Consider the following 21,487-nt stretch of genomic DNA (forward strand, 5'->3'; position numbering starts at 1 on the left):
TTGTCCCCTCCTGGCTGTGTCTGACAACCTGGTTATTTACGACTTGAATTTGAATCATTAGCACAACAATACTCATGAGAATGAGTCCAGTTATTTCTCCAGCTAGGCTATTTGTGGAACTAACACACATGACACGATTGTTTGAGCACAACAACGGTTCATATACGGTACAATCACTCAAGTCAATCCCTATGGAAATGCCAGTTAAAGGACAAAAATCACACCGTCCCTCGCTCTCTCTCTCTCTCTCTCTCTCGCTCATTAGCAGGCAACAGTGCAGCACGTGCAGCGCTATCTCTCTCTCTGCTTCTGGCACAACAGCGCCCCTACTGGTACTAATAGTCATTCTGGTGCTCATGGCCACATACATAGGCGGACAAATAGGTGAACACGGACATTGCTGTTCCTTGGAGTGGTTGCACCACTCAAAAATGACTTATTTTCTATCAATTACACATGAAGCCTAGAATTCACAGAGATTTTTGTTTTTGTCACGTTCCTAAGCCAATAATTTGATGACAAATATAATAACTTATTCCTCCCTGTAGCATCCAGTATGGGATAAAATTATACAACATAACACAATGTTCTCTCCGGTGAATGACCCCGTCTCACAAATATATCCTACGTTTTTGGGCCATGACCCAAAACCTGAGAAACACCTTAACTTTGAAAGACCTCCTCACGCCTAAATGGAGCAAGACGGAGGGCCCCTGAGGCCGCGGTGCTTGACTCCTACCGTTCCCACACACTTGTTCTAAATGTTTGATAAGGTTGTTTATAGTGGATAGCGCTACAGAGCCTACAGTCCATTGCTTCCACATTTATATTTGATTACTGTTCCCTGCCTCTGATTTGTCGGCCACCGATATAGGGCTACAGTATACAGTATATCTAATAGGGCTGATACATAATGAATAAACAATTTCATTTCTGTTTGCCTTTTAAAATTCCACAGAGCAGATATGACAAACAACTTAAATGTACAAAGAATTTTATACAAAAATAAATAAATTCAGAAATGGCAAATGTATATGTTTCACAATGTATGAAAAATGTGTAAACGAGTATGACGATTATGCAAAAATGATTGCAATTATCTCAAATAATTGCGTTTAGGCGATTATGTAATAATTGTGACAGGCCTAGCCACCGATACAAATGGTCCCGATTTTTTCACTCCACATGACTCGGTGATCGGACAAATTTAGAAACTAAATCGGACCTTTTTATTATTTATTGTTTTGATTAAAATAGGATTTACCAAATTCAAAGTCTGTCGCTTAGAATGTGCCTGATATACTATATAGTGAAACATACTGTAGCCTATAGCTGATATATGTGCTGAATAATAATGTGGTGTAATAATAAGGGGCAAACAATCAAACCCCAGTGTCACTATTGTATCTGTACACAGCCTGTACAGATGCAATAGTAGGTAAGAGTAATCATCACATTTTCTTTAGATTTGTAGTTAACCGTGTTGGCAGATCCTGACGAATAGAATCAGAGGAACTGTAATGGAATGGGTATAACTGTGGTCTCATTCTGCTTTGTTTTTGCTTGTTTGTTTGTTTTTGTCAGAGGGGTTAGAGATGGGAGCAGACCTGAAGAACCACCAGTCCTACTGCTGCTGAGGACCACGGCCATCTGAGCCCGATGACTTTCTGCAGCGTACGTATTTTACCCCCTTTTCTCCCAATTCGTTTCTCCCCCACTCACACTTCTGTGTTGTCACTGCTGTCGTATCCTACTGACTCACCTGCCAGTGAGGAGCCCTCACCGGGAGGTCGTAGATTCCGACTCCTCCAGCCCAACACTCCCTGCTGACAGGTGCCGCCCCCCAGCCCGTATAGGAGTACGCACAGTGACAAATATCTCCCCCGAACCAATTGTGTCCGAATAGTACTAAACATGACAAAGCCGGATGCACCACGGTGGATTCGAACAAACACCCTCCATGGTGGTGAGCAGGCACTTTACCACTGCGCCACCCGAGCTCCGTAATACCTGAGAGCTAATGTAACTCTCTGAGAGTGTACAAATCTGTACACTCTCAGTATTAGATGTAAGGTTCCATTTCTACACACTTCAAAGTTAGACGTCTGTAAGGGAATTGTTTATGAGACACCAGCTCCACCTACTACAGATTATTATATTCTATTATACTCAGATTGCAGCTTTAAGGGACCGTGTTCACTGAGGCATATTTTCCTAGCTGAAAGCGCTCACCTAAAAAACAAACCGCCCTCAAGCAGCTTCAATCAGATATAAACGCCACACGTACTGTACGTATATTACACGCACTAGCGCAAAAATAAACGCTCGGCGCCATGGTACGCTGCTGGGGTTTCCATGGATTAAAGTACTCGAGTTGCCACGACTGATTCCAGTCATTTTGATTCCATGTCTTCTAGGAAGCGTGTTCCGCAATGAAAATAGCAGATCTGTTAAGATTTTTCCGTTAAGATTAGAGCATTCGAAGTGGTCAAACTAGCAACATGTTCAGAAACATCTTCCGTGAAATCTTAATAGTCTCAGATATTCCATATTACAGAAGCAAAGGTTAAAAGCCTCAATCTGTGATTTCTTCACCTGGTTGACAGTATGTAGAACAGCAGGAACAATTATTATTAAAACCTAATAATTTTAGTTACATATTGCTAATTGTTCAGGGAGCAGCGCTGGTGTGGGGCGCTCCCTTTCATACAAATTGCACATTAGGACTTGGATATACAAACATTCGTGAGATTTTATTTTGCTTTAACCCATTTAGTTCTGACGTCGAAATAAAAAAAAAGTCTTCTGAAAGAATATATATTCAAAGATTTGTGCCACATTGTCAAGATTTTTCAAAAATAGCAAAAGTATAACATAATGCTTAGTTAAAACACCAAAAGGGGTTCCCGTTCAGAATGGGTTAATCCATGGGTTTCCAAAAAAAGTGTCATTGTAAAACCTACACTGCACCCAGGAAAAAAATAAAACATATCGGTGGACACTGCCCCTATAGATTTCAATTCGGAATGCAAGCCACATGCTGTATCTGGAGAGCTGAGTGATGTGAAAACGTCTTCTTCACCAAAGACGAGACCAACGTCGTAGATTACTGGTGAATTGAGCGCGAATGCGATGGTGTGTCAACACACTTTGGTTTGCCTCGCTGGGGTTTAGCATGTGTCTCACATCAAACCTTTATGGCTAATCATGTTGCTTGTTTTTCTCCTTCTTTTTCAGGAACCGTTGGTCGTTGTGTGTCAGACTCTGTAATGGAAAATCGTGGTGAGTCCTTGCATGGTGATGGTGGTTGTGGTTTGTTAAGTGCAATGACCCAGTAGGTGTTTATGGGACTGTCTCGACTCTCCGCCGAGTTTTATTCGCCACTACACAGCAATCGGGTCTTCTGGACCAGCCATTTGCGACCTGCAGTGGGCCACACTGAGGCAGAGAAATATCTACAACTCGGGGTGCTCCAAACTTTGACAGTCCCAGAGTTTTGACACGGCAGCAGCGCCCTGGACAGCGTGTGCACACACAGTACAGACAGGCAGGGGGCGGGTCTTTGTTCATATGCAACCCTATCAGGATTTTGAATGACGCGTATAGGCCACAAATGCTTTTCTGGATTCTCAATGGGTTCCTGATCCAGAAACGTGGAGGGGATCACTGGTGTAGAAGCACAAAATGGAGGGGACCGAGTATAGGCCCCTGGGGGACGCCTGTCAACCAAGTGCGTAGGGGTTGAGTGGTTAATTAATTTGGAAATGACACGCCCTGATGCTCTCATGCACACTCTCAGTAGTGACGTTTCTCTTTGTAGTATACCTCCATAGGGTTCTCATTCCTCTCTATAGAATAGGACCGTGTGTGTGTGTGTGTGTGTGTGTGTGTGTGTGTGTGTGTGTGTGTGCGTGTGTGACTGTGTGTGTGTGACTGTGTGTGTGTGTGTGTCTCTCTCTCTCTCTCATCCTGCCTGCCTTGCTGAAGCTGCCCTGGCCCAGTCTGCTATCCAGGTCAGGCCGGTAAGGTTCTGGGCTCATGCGGATTGGCCCAGCTCTCTGTTTGGAAGCCGGCCCGGTTGTGGAGCCTGTATGTGGGGCAACAGGGAAGAGAAACGGAACGCTTGCTTGTCTCACACTCCTCCAGCCCTCCATGTTTAGAAACACTCCTCCAGCCCTCCATGTTTAGAAACACTCCTCCAGCCCTCCATGTTTAGAAACAGCGGTGAATGCTTATACGTGGTGGAAAGTATCTAACTACATTTACTTTAGTGCTGTACTTAAGTAAAATGTTACGGTATTTGTAACTTACTTTACTTGAGTATTTACAATATCCAATACTTTTTACTTCTACTCCACTACATCAGGAGGTATTTGTCTGAAGACACCTTGAACCTCAATACTCTAAGTCAAGAGTTTGGTTTGATTGATTGAATACTTTATTAATAGTGTGTTCGGACGGGGCCCAAAAAGCTCCTTGGCAAAAGTAGGGCTGCACATATTGATTATTTGTAATTATAAACAGAAGATCTACAAGCTCACAATGTGTCACATCACAACGTGTTGTAAGCTTGTAGATTGTCTATGTTCCTTTACCCCCCCTTTTTTCCCTTTTCACCTATAATGACATCTAGCTAAATTTGTTAATACCGTATACCGTCACGATCCTTTAAAAATTTTTTTTTAAATGGAGGTATATTTTGCTTCTGGAGGTATAAACTAAAAAAATATATATACAGTATATTATTTTGGAGTTGGGGGTTCTGCAGCCAAATACATTTTGGGGGTTTGAGAACCCGTGCAGACTTGGAGACTTGGAGATGCTCTTAGAGAAAATTGGTGGCGGCGTGACAAATGCACGGCGCGCCATGAGCCGGTGGCGAGGTCGGCCATTAGCACTCCTCCGACTAGACGAGGCGAGGGTAGGAGAGGAGGCGCTGTGCTCTAATAGAGAGCTCCTCCATTCCTCCTTTTATTAACGAGTTCATTGACCTCTCTCTCACTCTGGTAATGGCGGCTGTAATTCTTCTGCTAGAATGCATGTGTTCGCTCTCGCCATAATTCACTTGTCGTGGGCTGAGAGAGGCACGCCTCCGCCCAAGATCCACCTGACCTTTACCTCGCTAAGTGTTACATCGTTAGGCGGCGAGGATGGATGTGGACTCAGGAGGTCCGTACCCTCTCGTTACCTTTTATATCACATTGTTCCGCGACTCCCGCCCACTCTGCCCACTTACAGCCACTTGTACTGAACTGGAGCTATGATGTTGCACCACTTCACACTAAGCCTAGCTGAAATGGCCTTTAAGTCAAGCCATTTGAGCTATAACTAGGCTAAGTTTGAACTTAGGTGGTCTTTACACGAGAACCGTGTTCATAGACCGTTCAACGGCAAAATAAAGTATCGTTTGCTGGTGTCCCTTTAGACGAGAACGGTGTTTTCAGGAGGTGAAAATGCAACAAAGTGAAAACACCTTCCAGAGTGGAAATCTTTGAGAACGCCGCTTTCTCCCTTATCCATGTAAACCATAGACTGTAAATATCAGACCCATTCTCCGGGTCTGATATGGACGGAAAATGAAGCCTGTAAGTCCTTGAACTGTAAGTCGCCATCTTTCTAGATCCGTTTTGGCCCAGCTGGCCATTGGCTGGCTCCGTTTGGGCCCAGCTGGCCATTGGCTGGCCCAGACAACGAGGCGGGACTTCCCCCCTTCTTCTTCCAGCTTCTTCCAGCTGCACTTCTGCATTTGGGCACCAACATTTGGTGCCCAAATGCTGAATCGGCGAAAAAACGCGGAAGTAGACGGTCCTTCTGGGTGCTTCAAAACGCCACTGAACAACTTCCACTGACATGAATAGCGGAGGGGGCGGAGCTTCGCGCCAGATCAGTCTCTGTAAACTGTAACGGTAGCCACGCCCCTCAGAACATACGCGACTTTATGGTCCAAATACATGGACTTCTATGGGGCTATGGGTTTTTTTGGGCCCAATGACAGCGCCACAACAAGCCATTATATGAACTTTCAGGAAGTCCTGATTTCCTTAGTGGCTTCACAAAATATCTGTCTGACTTCCCCCCTGATGTAAACAGGCAAAACAGTGAATCCGCAAAACTTATGACATCATGGCGCACGTTGGCTCACAGCGCATATGTTTATTACATTGATGCAGAGCCATTATAATGATATAATGGAGTTCCTGAACAAGCCTCCCTCCTCGCCTACAAAGCGCTGCTCATCAACGATGGTGAATGTAAAAGCATGATGTAAATAAAATGGGCGGCAGTAGAGTTTATGTAGCCTAATGTATTATAAAATATATAACCATCCCGTGGCCCGCTCTGCCTGCATGCTCTGTGCTGCCTGTCAGCCTGTGTGTCACCTCGATGCGTTAGTAGAAAGCAGGCAGCGAGCGACGTCCACAACCACGTTGTGTCCTGGAAGCGTCATTCAAAACCCCGATAGAGTTGCGTGAAGGGGTAGCTACCTGGTTCTTCTTCTTGTACGTGGGTGACCGGTCTATTTGGCAGCCCGTTACCGCCACCTAGCGACATTATAGCGTTTTCATAAAGTGTGCGTTCTCGTGTAAAGGGTCAATAAAAAAATGAGAACGCAACAGGACTTTTCCGTTTTATCTGGAGATGGTCGCCGTCTAAAAGAGGCCTTAGTGTGAGGTGGTGCAACTGGCTCCTGAGCCACGAGCTACGAGGCTGTCTTTACTATGTCACTCTGTCTGTGTGACTGTGTGTACGCTGGCAGAGGCCAGAGGCTGTGTGAAAACGACAAAACAAGCAACGCTTCTCAGAGAGCACAGTTTACCTTACCTAGGACCTGCAAACTTTAGAAATTCAGGTCATAGCCAATGGAATGGAATATGGAAAATCTGACGTACATCTCAATCACATTACTGATTGTCTGGTTTCCGTTTAGTGGACATACCAAACGAGACTGTAATCTACCCCGTAGATGAGTTATTATTATTTGCTTTATTGTACGACCTAATGGTTCAAGAGTTATAGGCCAGTTATAGGCCAAAACCTGAAGCTGTACACCACGGCGATACACTGTGGTGTGGAACACTCTATAGGGGGTGGGCAGACAACTTTATCCCTTAAAGTTGCCCTTTTAAATGTTTTATCAACCTATTGAACTTAATTGCTAATCTCCGTCTAGCTTAGCGGTATGAATCCGTATTGTGTGCCATTATGTACTTCTAGGTATGAATAATCACATACAGTCACCGTATGGAATGTCTGCTCAGTCCTCAGTCCAGTGTAATTGAAATGTAAAAACCTGACAGCCTTTGTTAAATCACTGGCACCGCTTTTAAACATCCTCATTTAACCTGCGGTGACCTCGAACGTCACATGACTCACTCAGCCTTTGCCGGGACCGTTCTTCATTCCCTCTTCATGCTTACATGACTACACATACATATACACACACGCACAGAGTAGACACACAGACACGCACACAGTCACACACACACACACACACACACACGCGTGCGTGCGCGCACACACACACACACACACACGCACGCACACGCACAGTCACACGCACGCTCACAACAAATTGAAAACATAAGCAGTCTTTTGCCCAGGAATGGTAGGCATTCTCTCTGTGAGTGCTGACCTGCTCCTGGAGCCAAAGTGGGAGGGAGGGTCGCTGAGCAGCTCCCAAGTGGTGTAAAGTAACTAATATAAGTACATTTACTCAAGGACTGCACTTAAGTACGATTTTGGAAGGGAGCGGAGAAGGGAGTCCTGCTCCTGGAGGGGGGAGGGAGAATTACTCTGAGGTTTTACTTCTGCAGTTCTGCAGTATAACTATTGTTGCTGTTGGGCAGAAACCTCTTATCTCCATATTCTAACTTTTTGTGTTTTCTTGGTAAGTATAAAAAGTTGCAGATCTTCGTCTGCTACTTTTGATGCTTTTGAATTTGAATCCTGAAGAGTAACGGTTTTGGACATTAGGTTTCGTAACCTGACCATATATTCTTACAATTTACAGGTTTAAAAAAGAATCTTGTATTCAGAATCTTACTTGAGTAGTACTACAAAGTTATAGCCATAAAAAAGTTAAAGTCAAATGTTATTAAAAGCTTTCCCAAATTTGCCGTGGTTTTTCTTCTACAAGCTCACACACATGATGTGACACGCTATCAGCTTGTAGATCTGTATTTTACAATAGAACAACGTATATGAACTAGGGCTTGAGTGCATGGTTTTCCTAAATACAAATGTAAACGTGCAAAGTATCTAAACATTTTCAAATAACTAGTGGACTAAAAAGTACACTATCTGCCTCTCGGATGTAGTGGAGTAGAAGTACTGTATCTAAAAACGGACATAATTGTACTTGACTACAACACTTGAGTAAATGTACTTAGTTACTTTCCACCACTTCGGGGGGAGGGAGGGAGGGGGGGCATATCTTTAGGAGATTGGAAGTGGGAGGGAGAGGGAGAGAGAGAGAGAGGGGGAGGAGTACACGGTGAAGAGGTAGAGAGAGAGACGGGAGAAGAAGAAGAAGAAGAAGGAAAACATTAGTGAAAAGGCAGCAGAGAGGAGGGGGACTCACCGGGAGGACGGAGGCTACAGGCAGGACGTCATCGGAGCTCTAGGAGGAGCAGGGGGCAGGTGTGGCCCTCTACCCGACCCCAGTGTAGAGTGCACATTCCTGGGTAGGAGGACAGCGAAGGGAGAGAGAGAGAGAGAGGCCCCTCCGTGGGGCTGGATCATGGGACAGAGCCTTCGTCTGGAGACCCCGGCTCAGGACCCACCACCGCAACAGCAGCACAACAACAATGGTGGTGAGTGTCTCCTCTCCTCTCCTCTCTCGGTTGGGATACACTCTGTTGCGTATATTTTACGCAGGCTTTTTGGACAGACTCTTGTCTTGTCTCTCTCTCTCTCTCACGTGCTCGTTAATATGCCCTCGACTACGCGCCAGTAAGTGCTTCCCGTGCCCGGCTGCCGTCAAGTGGTTCATTTGGTTATGTTATTACGTTTCTGAACCACAGCTACTTCAGTGAGGTCAACGAGGAGGGGAGGGGAGAGGAGAGGAGGGGAGGGGAGGGGAGAGGAGAGGAGAGGAGAGGAGAGGAGAGGAGAGGAGAGGAGAGGAGAGGAGAGGAGAGGAGAGGAGAGGAGAGGAGAGGAGAGGAGAGGAGAGGGGGAGGTTGCGTAATCATCAGTGATGTGCTGCTCTTACTCTCAGTCTCTCTCTCTCTCTCTGTCCAGGGAATGTTAAATCAGTGATTCTCATTCAAGTGTTTTTCTTTTGAAGGACCACCAGTTTGATATCGTTGCTGTCGAGCAGAAACCTCCTATCTCCCTTTTTCGTAAAGTTAACGCTCCACTTGATCACACAAAAGTATCAAAAGTAGCAGATCTGTTACAGTATTTGATACGATTGTTTCTCTAAAGAGTATAAGGGGGCATTTGGTCCCATGTTGTACAACACGTTGGTCCCATTTGTTACACAGGTCTGTACAGAACCGTAAGGGTTCCACCCCCTGTCTGTCTGTCTGTCTGTCTGTCTGTCAACAAATATATTTCACTGACGAGATTAGCAGGAAAGTAGGCTTGTGTCTGTCTGCGTTGGTTTCAGCCAATTTTCTGCATTATTTTTGATGGAGTGAGATCTTTATCTCATACGAGGACAAAGCCTGTAATCCGTCAATTAAGAATCTGCTGTGGCAAATAAATATGTAGACGGGGAGAAAATGACATGTACAGTATGGCATAGAAAATAACCCATCAACCACATCAATATACAACAAATGTATTCCCTGAACAATGAACACACTCACCAAGTTTAATTCCTTTTTATTTTTGAGGGGCGCTATCCCCTCCTACTGTATACAGGTTTAATGTTTGTCTGTAGTTCAATGTTTATTTCAATGGTGCATTCATTTCAATGGTGCATCATGTTTCTTGTTAAAACCAGTGTTAAATACAGTAGCTCTATATTCCAATAGTAATCATGGCTGTTGAGTAAATTTGTTCAGTAACAGTTGTCTTCCCTGTCTCTTTAGCTCTTTACAACACACAGATTTGCTCCAATCAGATGAGATAAACTCCTACAAGAAGTGTAGTGATGACACAAAGAAATTAGCAAAATAGACAAAATTGGAACTGAAACACTATAATTTAAGAGGATACATTATTTGTAACCCACCTGAATTTTCTTTCTTCTGTTTATTAAAGAGTTGGTGAGACAGGCAGACTGTTACTGAACAACCACTCTATAGCAATAATTACTATCAGAATGTAGAGCTTTTCATTTTTTTAACAAAAACTAACCAAATATCACTTACTTTACCCTATTCATTTAAGTATGCAAGATCCCATGAGAAGCCACCACTGTAGTGTGACCTCTGTGTGCCTCCAATCAAGCAGATTACATGTCATAATGCCAGCTGGCGCCAGTGCAGTGCAGTGCAGTGATGTACAGGCTACATGTACGTGGATGGAGGTATTTCCCAACTGTTGCATCCTGCTGAAGCTGACTCTTATGTAAGGGATACTGACTGACTGACAGACAGACAGACAGACTGACTGACAGGATGGGTGGCAGAATAGCTGACAAGATGGGTGGCAGAATAACGGACTGACAGGATGGGTGGCAGAATGACTGACTGACTGGCAGGGTGAATGGGGCCCTTAACAACGTCTATTAACCAATTAAACTAATTCAATTGGGTTGGCCGGAGTCCCTCAGGGCTCTCTCTACTGACTTTTCTGTTATTGTGCTAGTAGTCCACACTAAATATCTTGGCAGGAAAATAGCCGATCGAAAAGCTTGTTGCGCTGTGCGGTTTATACGTTTTCCCACAGATAGAATGCAAAATGCCGGGGTTTAACCCATTAAAACTAGCTATGCATCTGTGTCATTTTAGATGGTTGGTTTTGTTTTGGAAAATAGCAGCAAAGCACAATGCGAGCATGTAGCCTATACTACTGCGATTTCTGAAAAATCACAAGTTTGAGAACTACCAATTTCAGATCTTAAGTGTGTCACTCACTGAATCATGGAGCTCCGCTCCGTCCTGAAAGGGCACTTAGTGGAGGGGTACGTGTGGGAGATGACTGACAGAAGGGTGTAGTAGGCGTGGCTCCGAAAGGGAGGTCCTAACTGCAGCAGCACCCCCTCCCCCTCCCTGTCTGTCATGTCTGGCCCCGGTTTCCTGATTGGAGGAAAGCCTTATCTAAGTAAAAAAGACACTGATAGGAGCGTGTGAACTGAATACTGATGACGGAACCTCTTGAGTCGCGTTCACAATCCAAACCTCCTCTGAGTCTGAATGTTGTCGGCCTCAATAAGCTGCCACTATGACACCAGCTAGTATTCAAAAGTGTGCTCACTCCGGAGACGCCCATGAGGCAGGGGATTCTTGAGGGGGTTCCAGGGGTCCCTGGCAAACTCTTTTAACCCCCTATACTTTGGCTAGTCGAACAGTACAAGATACAAGCTTGCGGCAACTGTTTTATCCGTATATACGTACATCCAGTGCCCTGCGGTGCTGTACACTGTGTGTGTGTGTGTGTGTGTGTGTGTGTGTGTGACTGTGTTGTGTTAGCGCGAGGGGAAGAGGTTGTCTTTGTTCTCTGGGTGGAGTACCGTTTCCTCTCTGTGTTTCCAGCCTGACCCCCCCCCCCCACCTCCACCTCCACCCACCCCCTGTTCCAGAGTCACACAGCTGCAGCCAGAGCCTCGCTACCCACACTGGACCTCCACTCTGTGAGACAATGACATGACAGAACTGCCTCCCTCGCCGCTATCCGTGAAGTAGGAGCCCACCTCAGTCAGCAGCATAGCCAGGCCAGCTTTATCGAGCCAGGAGGGGCCTCCCTCAAGATTCCTTTTTCCTGAGCCGGATGCGGCGGTCGAATATATATATATATATACAGTCAATTAGCCGCCGCACTGTATACGTAACGAGCCTTCTCGAGATAAGGTCAAGTTATTTGTCTTTCCCCATGCGGAGCGAGCCTCCATTCGTTTGGATCGAGCTCTCTCTCTCTCTCTCTGCGATCGCCAACCGGGCCAGGAGCGATCACCGGTGGCAGCGTGCTATAGCCTGGCTGGCACTGCCAGGACCTTACTTATCCCTGCCCTGGACCAGGACCCTATCCCTGCCAGGACCTTTAGCCCTGCCCTTGACCAGTGCTTTTCAGCTGGAGCTGAATCGGCACTCTTCACTCCGTCCAGAGGCTGCTGCTGCTCCTGTAGGAGAACTCTGGGCTCCGTTGGTGGATCAGAGACGAAGGAGCTGCCTGCCTTTTTAAGAGATGCATAATAATGTGGATGTTTTGTCAGCTGGGCTGGATTCTCAAGTTTCTGCCGTGCCATTAGGGGCTTGGATTTCCATGGTTTCGGAGTAGACACACACACACACACACACTGCTGCCCCCCGAGCTCAGTCAGCATCCTCTGCTGTAGTTTGAGCGGTGCTTCTAAAAAGCTCCTGGCTTCTTTCTTCTTTTGGATATAAGTGGTTTTAACCGTCCCTGTGAATGCTGTGCCTCTGGGGGATCTATCCGTTCAGGAGTTCAGGAGGTTTGAGGGCCTTTCCTCCATGGCATGCTGCCTCAAGTCCCGCCGCCGTCGAAGCTGGACACTGAGCAGCAGCCCTCTTCCAGGTAGAGAGAGGTCTCTGTGAAGCATTGTGTGTCCCTCTTCCAGGTAGAGAGAGGTCTCTATGAAGCATTGTGTGTCCCTCTTCCAGGTAGAGAGAGGTCTCTATGAAGCATTGTGTGTCCCTCTTCCAGGTAGAGAGAGGTCTCTGTGAAGCATTGTGTGTCCCTCTTCCAGGTAGAGAGAGGTCTCTGTGAAGCATTGTGTCCCTCTTCCAGGTAGAGAGAGGTCTCTGTGAAGCATTGTGTGTCCCTCTTCCAGGTAGAGAGAGGTCTCTGTGAAGCATTGTGTGTCCCTCTTCCAGGTAGAGAGAGGTCTCTGTGAAGCATTGTGTGTCCCTCTTCCAGGTAGAGAGAGGTCTCTGTGAAGCATTGTGTGTCCCTCTTCCAGGTAGAGAGAGGTCTCTGTGAAGCATTGTGTGTCCCTCTTCCAGGTAGAGAGAGGTCTCTGTGAAGCATTGTGTGTCCAAGTGAGAAGAGAGCACCTCAAGTTCAACTATTATTATTTTTCTGGCACAGCACCACATTGGTCAGCTGTTTGGAACTGCGTGCGCGTGCGTGCGTGCGTGCATGCGTGCGTGTGTGTGTGTGTGCGTGTGTGTGTGTGTGTGTGTGTGTGTGTGCATGTCCACCAAATATTTGCACAGGAAAGCCAGACGTTATTAACCCATTCAGTCCGGGAAAGCATTTTTGTCCTTTTTAGATTTTAGCTATACTGTAATAACTGTAAATCGTCGCTCTGTCGGGTAGAAACCTCACTATGTCCACAACTGTTACTTTTTCAGGATTCAAACTCAAAAGTAGCAGATTTACAAGATCAAAACTGAGCTTGTGGATCTGCTACTTTTGATGCCTTTGTGTGATGCCGTAGTATGATCAAGTAGGACGTTAATTTATGAAAGATCTGAATAGATGAGAGATTTCTTAGCAACACAATCAGAAAACTAGGCTACAGTATATTTAAGGCAATTTTAGAAGTAGCCTCCGGTCAAAATTGGTTGTTTTTCTTGTCGTTGGCAGTTTGGCACTTTCTTTTTGCACAATTTACATTGAAAAACATAAGTGCATTTTGTCCAGAAGGCCCGTCTGTCTGTCTGTCTGTCGGGTCGGTTTAGCAGGCATTGTGTGTGTTTTGACCAGAATTGTGTTGTGGGAACCTGCTTGTCGCCAGGACATCCTGTGTAAGGCACAGGGCTGGGCGCTCCATATACCTCCTCAGGCCCATTCTCTCTCTCTCTCTCTCTCTCTCTCTCTCTCTCTCTCTCTCTCTCTCTGACCTGCCTTTAGTTTATAGTTCATAGTCTTTTGAATAAAATTCATCATAGTCATCATAGTTTAGTCTTTATTTAGTTTTCGTCAGTGAAAAGGTAGTTGACAAGTCATAGATTGACATCATCACTGGTGTGTGCATGCTCCCTGGCTCCCTTTTTTTAATAGCAAAAGTATAGCAGATCCACAAGCTCAAAACACATACTACAGTGATACTGTAGTATGATAGGGCATTCATTTATGAAAGAATTAGAATATATACTAATTGTAATAATATAAGATGTTTCTGCCCGACAGTAACAAAATGTACTATAGGTTGCTTCCCCCCTGCCTGCACTGTTGCTGAGTTCAGCGGTCCCTTGCAGCCCTGGGAGAGCTGGCTCCCTCACAGCTCAGCAGCATGTCAGTTAGCTGTCAGTCTGCCTGGCACACTGGCCCTTTAGAGCACAGGTCAGGCCTTAGCAGCAGGCTCTCTGTGAAAAGCTTTGGGCTGCGTTGGTATCCATTGGAATGTGTGTGTGTGTGTGTGTGTGTGAGACAGTGTGTGTGTGGATATGCCTGTCATGTCTTATTACATAATCAGTCACCTAATGTCCTGATGGCAATTCTTTGAGGCAATTATTCTCACTTGCGGATCGTCCGAATTGAAAAATGTGTATGTGTAAGTTCACCGGTTGAAAAATAGTGTAAATAGACGTTCAGAGTGTACTGTATGCGTCACATCGCAACCATTTTGGCTAGTACATTATTTATCATTGGTACCGGTCATTGTCATTCATTTCTTTGCATATTTATGGTATTTGTTATATATGCTCAGTGCAATGTTTGTTTTCAAAAACCTAAAAGGCAAACTTGTAACAGCATTTCTTTAGAAAGTAGCAAAAATAGCAGACGCTTGTCAAGCGTAATCTGCTACTTTTGCTGCTTTCGTGTGGCGCTGCGCTGTAGTAGTAGTAGTATTATGATGATTAAGTAGTAGGGCATTCATTTACGGAAAAGTCGTAAAGAGTTAAAATATGGAGATAAGAGGTTTCTGCCCGACAGATATGATTTACATACGTTCCAGACGGTGTTCAATGTCAAAAGCACAGTTAAATCGTCAATCTCAATCAATGGTCAGTTCACCGTACTCCACGATCCCTTACCATATCTGATAAGCGACCCCCCCCCCCCCCCCCCCGCCTGTGGAATGTGAACACTGGAGTGTGGGAAGCTCTGGCAGGGAGCCAACGGACGTGGGGTCTCACCTCCTCCACCCCTCCCTCCCCCCCCCCCTGTTGACCGTGGAGGAGTTCATGATTCTCAGCCACCCCGCCTCCCCCATAAATAACGGCCTTAATGAACACGCTCTCCTTCTCCTTAGGGCTGTCACGATCAGTATGTAGGACGGTCGGTGAGGCTTACTGTATTGTCGCCGGTATCGGCAGAGAACACGGGAGTCTCTACCGATGCTAGGGTTGAAGAGGGTTGAAAAAAGAAAAGGCTTCCTAAAGATTTGGGATTGCTATGTAAGCTGCCCTCTCTTTAGCGAGAGGGCAGGGAAGGGTTAGTTCACGTATCGGCCAGAAAACTATACAGCTCTGTTCTGGAAATGCTGTGCGTGTGTGGTAGTCATGACGACGTGCCAAAGCCTCGGCCATGTGGCCTCGAACCCCAAACCGCAATTTGTTTCTTTTCTCCAAGAGCCAAGTTAGAAAAATGCACAAACCCATTAAGACCTGAGGCAGATTCTACAAATGCCTTCTAAATCAGTTAATTTCATGTCAAGGACCCCCAAAATTATATATTATGCTTGGACCCTCCATCTGACAATGCTGTGTGCCAGGGACCACTAGAAGAGAAGATCTGTGTTAAGAAAACACTTTTTATTAACACTTTTCCAAATATGTTCAGAAATAACAGATCCAATATACGTGGTATGGAGTGAGCTTTTACTGTATATCTGCTATTTTTTTACTGTATATCTACTAGGATGCTACTAGTATGTTAATGCAATATAACTTATACAATTGGGGTGGATGTGTTTTGTCTCCCTGCTAGTCTATTGTGACATTTCCGTGTCAAAGGTCATGTCTCACCTAGACACCGGTTCTGACATGAATTTTGACCTGAAGTTCAAGATTTTTATTGGCTAAATGGTAGACATTTCAGCACTTGCAGACCAGATTCACACATTTGAGACACATTTTGAGTTCAACGGCAGCAGACAGAGTTTGATCGTTATTGTCTTGTCTTTTTGCTACTAATTTGAGCATTTCCGTGGAAATCAGGAACATTCCAAATTAATTTCAACATTGTGCAAAGAAGTCTGACCCTTCCCAGGCTGTGGAATAGTGTTTTTTTTAACCACTTAAGTTATACCCATACTGAGTTGACCGAGTTTCCAAGGACTCTAGATGTCTTCGCAGAAAATAGCTAATCTACTGTACAAGCTGAGGCTAGGCAATTAACTGGAAATATATACCAAATACATTTGGGACCAATAACCGGCTTGCATGGTGTACTGTATGGTTAAACAAATAACCGCGTAGTAGTTATTAAAAAATATATATCAATGAATACATCTAAACACTAAATTGATTAACCACTTAACCCTGTATTCATCGTAATCTTGAACCACTTTGAACCACTTTGTGCCTTTTCTGGGGGAACACTCTGCAAAAATGTTAAATCTACAAGCTCAAAACGCATTTTTATAGCGCCTCTATCCAATGCGCTTTACAGTGTGCAAGTCCATTACATTAACCCATTCACACATAGACGGCCATGCGAGGCACCGACCTGCTCATCGGGAGCAATTAGGGGTTCAGAGTCTTGCTCAGGGACACTTTGACACCAACCCTGGGGGATCCAACTGGGAACGTTCTAGTTCCCAAGTGGCCACTCTACCTCCTGAGTCACTGCCACGCCAGCACAGTTACAGCTCAAGTCCCTTTTACTAGGACTACAAGTGGTTTTAAAAACCTACATCTCTCTCTGTCTCTCTCTCTCTCTCTCTCTCGCTCTCTCTCTGTCTCTGTCTCTCTCTGTCTCTCTCCCCCTTGCAGATGATGAAGTTGAGCAGCAGCAGCACGGCACACCGGAGGGAGGGGAGGGGGGCAGCACGGGCGACGGGACCCCTCCCCCCAAGCGCAAGGGAAAGTTCTCCACCCTGGGCAAGATCTTCAAGCCCTGGAAGTGGAGGAAGAAGAAGAGCAGCGACAAGTTCCAGGAGACGTCAGAAGGTCGGTCAACCTCAATATATCAATTGCTTTATTGCCCAAAATGTAAAAAAAACTATTTTAATGTAAAGTATGATTTGAACATGCATGGTAGGATCATTATCAGACTTACATTTACCGTTCAACTTCTTGTTTATGCCCCAAATGATTGGATGTACAGGTTTTGTATCAATTTGCAGCAATTGTAGAAATATGAGGCCTTAACGCCCTTGGGCGCCTTTCCCGTGACGCCCTCGTTGCCACTGGCGCCTGATGACGCCTTAAAAATAAATAAAAATAATAATTCAAAAACATCCAGATTTTACTTCATCCAAATTTTGAAAATTCCTCTAATCTGATGTTCAGGTGATTATATGCACATTCCATGCACAATAGAATTACAAATTCTTTCTTTTGTTTATAATGGGCTTCGGTGGCAACTAGGGCCAAAACTGGTATCCACCTGTGGCACTGGATTGTCGAATGTTCAACCAAATAATTCTATATTGAGGTGCCCATTCTTCCTGTCACCCCTCAGATGATGTCATTGTGTTTGTTTCGTCCAGCACTGTGTTACCTTTTATCACAGTTTCTTAGTGAGTCCGTTTTGCTGTCCCCCAGTGTCCCCTCTGGCCGTCGCAGTGCGTTCACTCAGTGCGTTCACTCAGTGTGTTCACTCAGTGCGTTTTCTCAGTGCGTTCACTCAGTGCGTTCACTCAGTGCGTTCACTCAGTGCGTGGAGTGCGTTCACTCAGTGCGTTCACTCAGTGCGTTCACTCAGTGCGTTCACTCAGTGCGTTCACTCAGTGCGTGGAGTGCGTTCACTCAGTGCGTTCACTCTGTGCGTTCACTCAGTGCGTTCACTCCGTGCGTTCACTCAGTGCGTTCACTCTGTGCGTGGAGTGCGTTCACTCAGTGCGTTCACTCCATGCGTGGAGTGCGTTCACTCAGTGCGTTCACTCAGTGCGTTCACTCAGTGCGTTCACTCAGTGCGTTCACTCAGTGCGTTCACTCAGTGCGTTCACTCAGTGCACTTGAACCTAATCGAGACGAGAGACAATTCCATTGAAAAGCCAGTAATTTTGGGGCAGCGTTAATAGTAATGGTAATAGGCTTCTGATCAGAAACACACAGCGACGCTGCCTGACCGAAGATCTGTGTGTGTGTGTGGGTGTGTGTGTGTGTGTGGGTGTGTGTGTGTGTGTGTGTGTGTGTGTGCGTGTGGGTGCAGTTCTGGAGAGGCAGATGTCGATGAGACGAACGCGACAGGAGCTTATAGAACAGGGAGTGCTGAAGGAGCTCCCAGACAATGGTAGTCTCTCTCTCTCTCTCTCGCTCTCTCTCGCTCTCTCTCTCTCTCTCTCTCTCTCTCTCTCTCTCTCGCTCTCTCTCTCTCTCTCTCTCTCTCGCTCTCTCTCGCTCTCTCTCTCTCTCGCTCTCTCTCTCTCTCTCTCTCTCTCGCTCTCTCTCGCTCTCTCTCTCTCTCGCTCTCTCTCTCTCTCTCTCTCTCTCCATGTCCATCACCGCCACACACACTCATGGATTAAAGATCTCAGCCTGATTTCAGTCATTTGGATTCCATAGAAGCTATTGTAAATAAAAATCAAAATAATTGTGTCCACATCCCTCCTTCATCTGATACACAGACCAAGTAGGAAACTAATGGTACCATATTATCATGAGTATTAGAGAGGGCCAATTATATGACGATTTTTCAGTTATGCAGGTCCATTTGGTTTCATTTTACACTCGCAAGAGTTACATTATTGTTAAACATCTGCATTACATAATTTACAGGAAGTCTTAAAAAAATGAGAGAATGTTGCCTGTTGTCTCTCCTATGATACCACATCATTCAATACAACATGGAATTGTGGACAAAGTCCTATCCGTCGACAACACAATATTCTGTCTTGGGTCTGAGAGGCTACGTCTCATCAGATGGTGGTCTGATGGCGAACGGCGGCACAAATGGCCAATAGATAGAGGAGTATGAGAAAGGGTGGAAAAGCCCTGCGTTAACTCGGGCGTCTCTCACTCTCTAACTCACGTCTCTCTGTCTGCAGCAGAGGCCGACGACGCGCAGAGCGTCAAGCAGCCCTACGTGAAGAACGGCCACACCCTGCCCGTGGGGGGCGGCGGCGGTGGGGGTGGGGGCGGGGGCGGGCACGGCGTTGGGCGGAGCCCGTGCAACCAGGGCAAGCTGCCCTCGGAGCCTGACTTCAGGATGAACCAGGCCTGGATAGCACAGCAGCAGCAGCAGCAACAGGAGGACCGTAGGGGGCGCTATCATCCCGACGCAGGAGCAGACCGACGGGGTGGACATCCCCAGGTAAGATCTGATTATTTTCCTGGCTGTCGGGCAGATGCTGTGTGATGCTGTGGGACCTACAGCACCACACACGGTATTAAAGATGCTGTGTGATGCTGTGGGACCTACAGCACCACACACGGATCACACACGGTATTAAAAGTAGCAGATCCACAAGCTTGAAATGTAGCGTGAAGCGACGTGCTTTGAGCATGTAGGTTTGCTGCTTTTGTTGGGTTTTTTTCAATTTGAATCCTGAAAATGTCATTATTTTGACATGGGGTTTCCACCCGACAGAGACAATTTCATCAGTGGGTCTCAGACTTCTTCTTCTTCTTGTGTTTTTTCTAATGTTTTTTTTTTTTTACTTGGATTTTGGGGATTCCAAAAGCACGTAAAATAGTATATCTGCTCGTTTTTATGCTTTTGTATAATAATTGCAACCAGGGTGATTATGTATTGACCCCCCCTAACCCCTCCGCTCCAGGGTCACAGAGGAGGTGGTGGGCTGCAGCAGGAGGACCTGCGGCGAGGAGGAGGCGGAGGGGGAGGAGGGGGAGTGGGGCCGCGGGCGGTGCCACCGCTGCACGCAGAGGGCGAGTGGAGGTCCAACATGGCGTGGCAGGGACAGCCGGGGCCGGGGGACATGAAGGACACTGGTCACCACACTGGGCGGCGTGGAGGAGGAGGAGGCGGAGGCAGGCTCCACCCGGAGGACGGCCAGAGGTCACGGCCCCACCTGCAGAAGGCCCCGTCGGAGGACGGCAGGCGGTCCCGGCCCCCCGAGGCGGAGTGGAGGCCCACCCTCACCCGACACACGTCCGAGGACGGAAGGACCGGCAGAGGTGAGCCGAGCCGTCCCATCCCTCCCCCCCCCCCCCCTCTTCTCTCAATAGAACGCTCAAGAACGCTCGTCTAATCCGGCGAACTCCTAACCTCAGCAAAACTATGACTAAACCTAACCCTATAGAGCACCGAAGTCTGACGTCAATAACGGTAGAGGGTTCAGGACCCCATGTTATTCTCCATAGAGAAAGTACTTCCGTGAACCAGGGGCTGAGCGAGTGACGTCAGGACTTCGGCGCTCTATTCCTCAGTGAAACTATACCTAAACATTACCCTGTTCCTAAACGTAACCTCAGGAAAACCGTACTATTAACTGCATACAAGAACGGCTGGGGGCCAGCGGTGGCCGAACGGTTTGCGGAGCGGTCTTGATATCGGAAGGTCGCTAGTTCGTATCCCCGGACTGGCACGTTAAAATTACCACCGCTGAAGTGCCCTTGGACAAGGCATTGAACCTCTACCATGAAATGTTCTATGAGCAGGGCCTGGCTGTAAACAAGTTCTTGAGCTTAGTCCAGTTACCCTGGGTAAACATAGTACCTTTCCTTTCCTTTTCCAGTGTGTTTTGGGGGTGAGTGTTCCGGTTTCCCTATCTCTCCGGTTACCCCCCCCCCCCGCACAGACAGACACACACACACACACACACACACACATACACACACACACACACACACACGTGGCCTAGACTAGATCGCACTGGTCAGTTCAGAATGAAAGCCAGACATTCCTCTGCCTTGTGGAAAGCCTGGAGGAGACAAGAGGCTATACTCCATGATTCTGATCCTCCTGCCATCATGAGGTCCATCATGTGGCCCCAATGTTATGTGCAGACTGACTGAACGTATGACGCATGGATTAAAGCTCTCAGTCACTACGTCTGATTCCATTACAAGTCTTCTATGAAAAAAAGGGCATAACAATATGCTAATAATGGCAACAGTAATAACAATTCTAATAAAAATAACAATTTCTAGATAGTTAAAGGTCTTGTTTCCTAGCCTGACTTTTTATTGAATTTTTATTTAGTTTCACTTCATTATTCAAGACTGAAAGCCCTCCCCACGGCAGCAGTTTATGGGATGGGTCTTCGGTGATTGGTTCATACCAACCAATAGTAGGAAAGCAGATGACGTTGTTGTCAATCATGTGGCTATGGCTAACCCGTTTGCTAGCCAAACAAACACAGCCAACGAGCGCTATTAGTATGTAAACAAAAGCG

The 21,487-nt window shown here is 46.3% G+C and overlaps 1 protein-coding gene across 1 annotated transcript in view; it reads left to right on the forward strand.

Moving 5' to 3' along the window:
- Window positions 1-8,529: 8,529 nt before the first annotated feature.
- The window catches only part of phactr4b (phosphatase and actin regulator 4b), a 31,681-nt gene continuing 18,723 nt past the window's right edge, over window positions 8,530-21,487 (forward strand). The window contains exons 1-5 of the mRNA XM_080768307.1: window positions 8,530-8,813; window positions 16,959-17,135; window positions 18,343-18,423; window positions 19,178-19,443; window positions 19,910-20,267. Coding sequence (XP_080624433.1) covers window positions 8,741-8,813; window positions 16,959-17,135; window positions 18,343-18,423; window positions 19,178-19,443; window positions 19,910-20,267 — 955 coding nt within the window. The 5' untranslated portion in view covers window positions 8,530-8,740. The remainder of the gene's footprint in view (window positions 8,814-16,958; window positions 17,136-18,342; window positions 18,424-19,177; window positions 19,444-19,909; window positions 20,268-21,487) is intronic.

The sequence above is a fragment of the Protomyctophum bolini genome (assembly GCF_963924005.1).
Source record: "Protomyctophum bolini genome assembly, chromosome: 7".
In the NCBI taxonomy this organism is placed as follows: Eukaryota; Metazoa; Chordata; class Actinopteri; order Myctophiformes; family Myctophidae; genus Protomyctophum; species Protomyctophum bolini.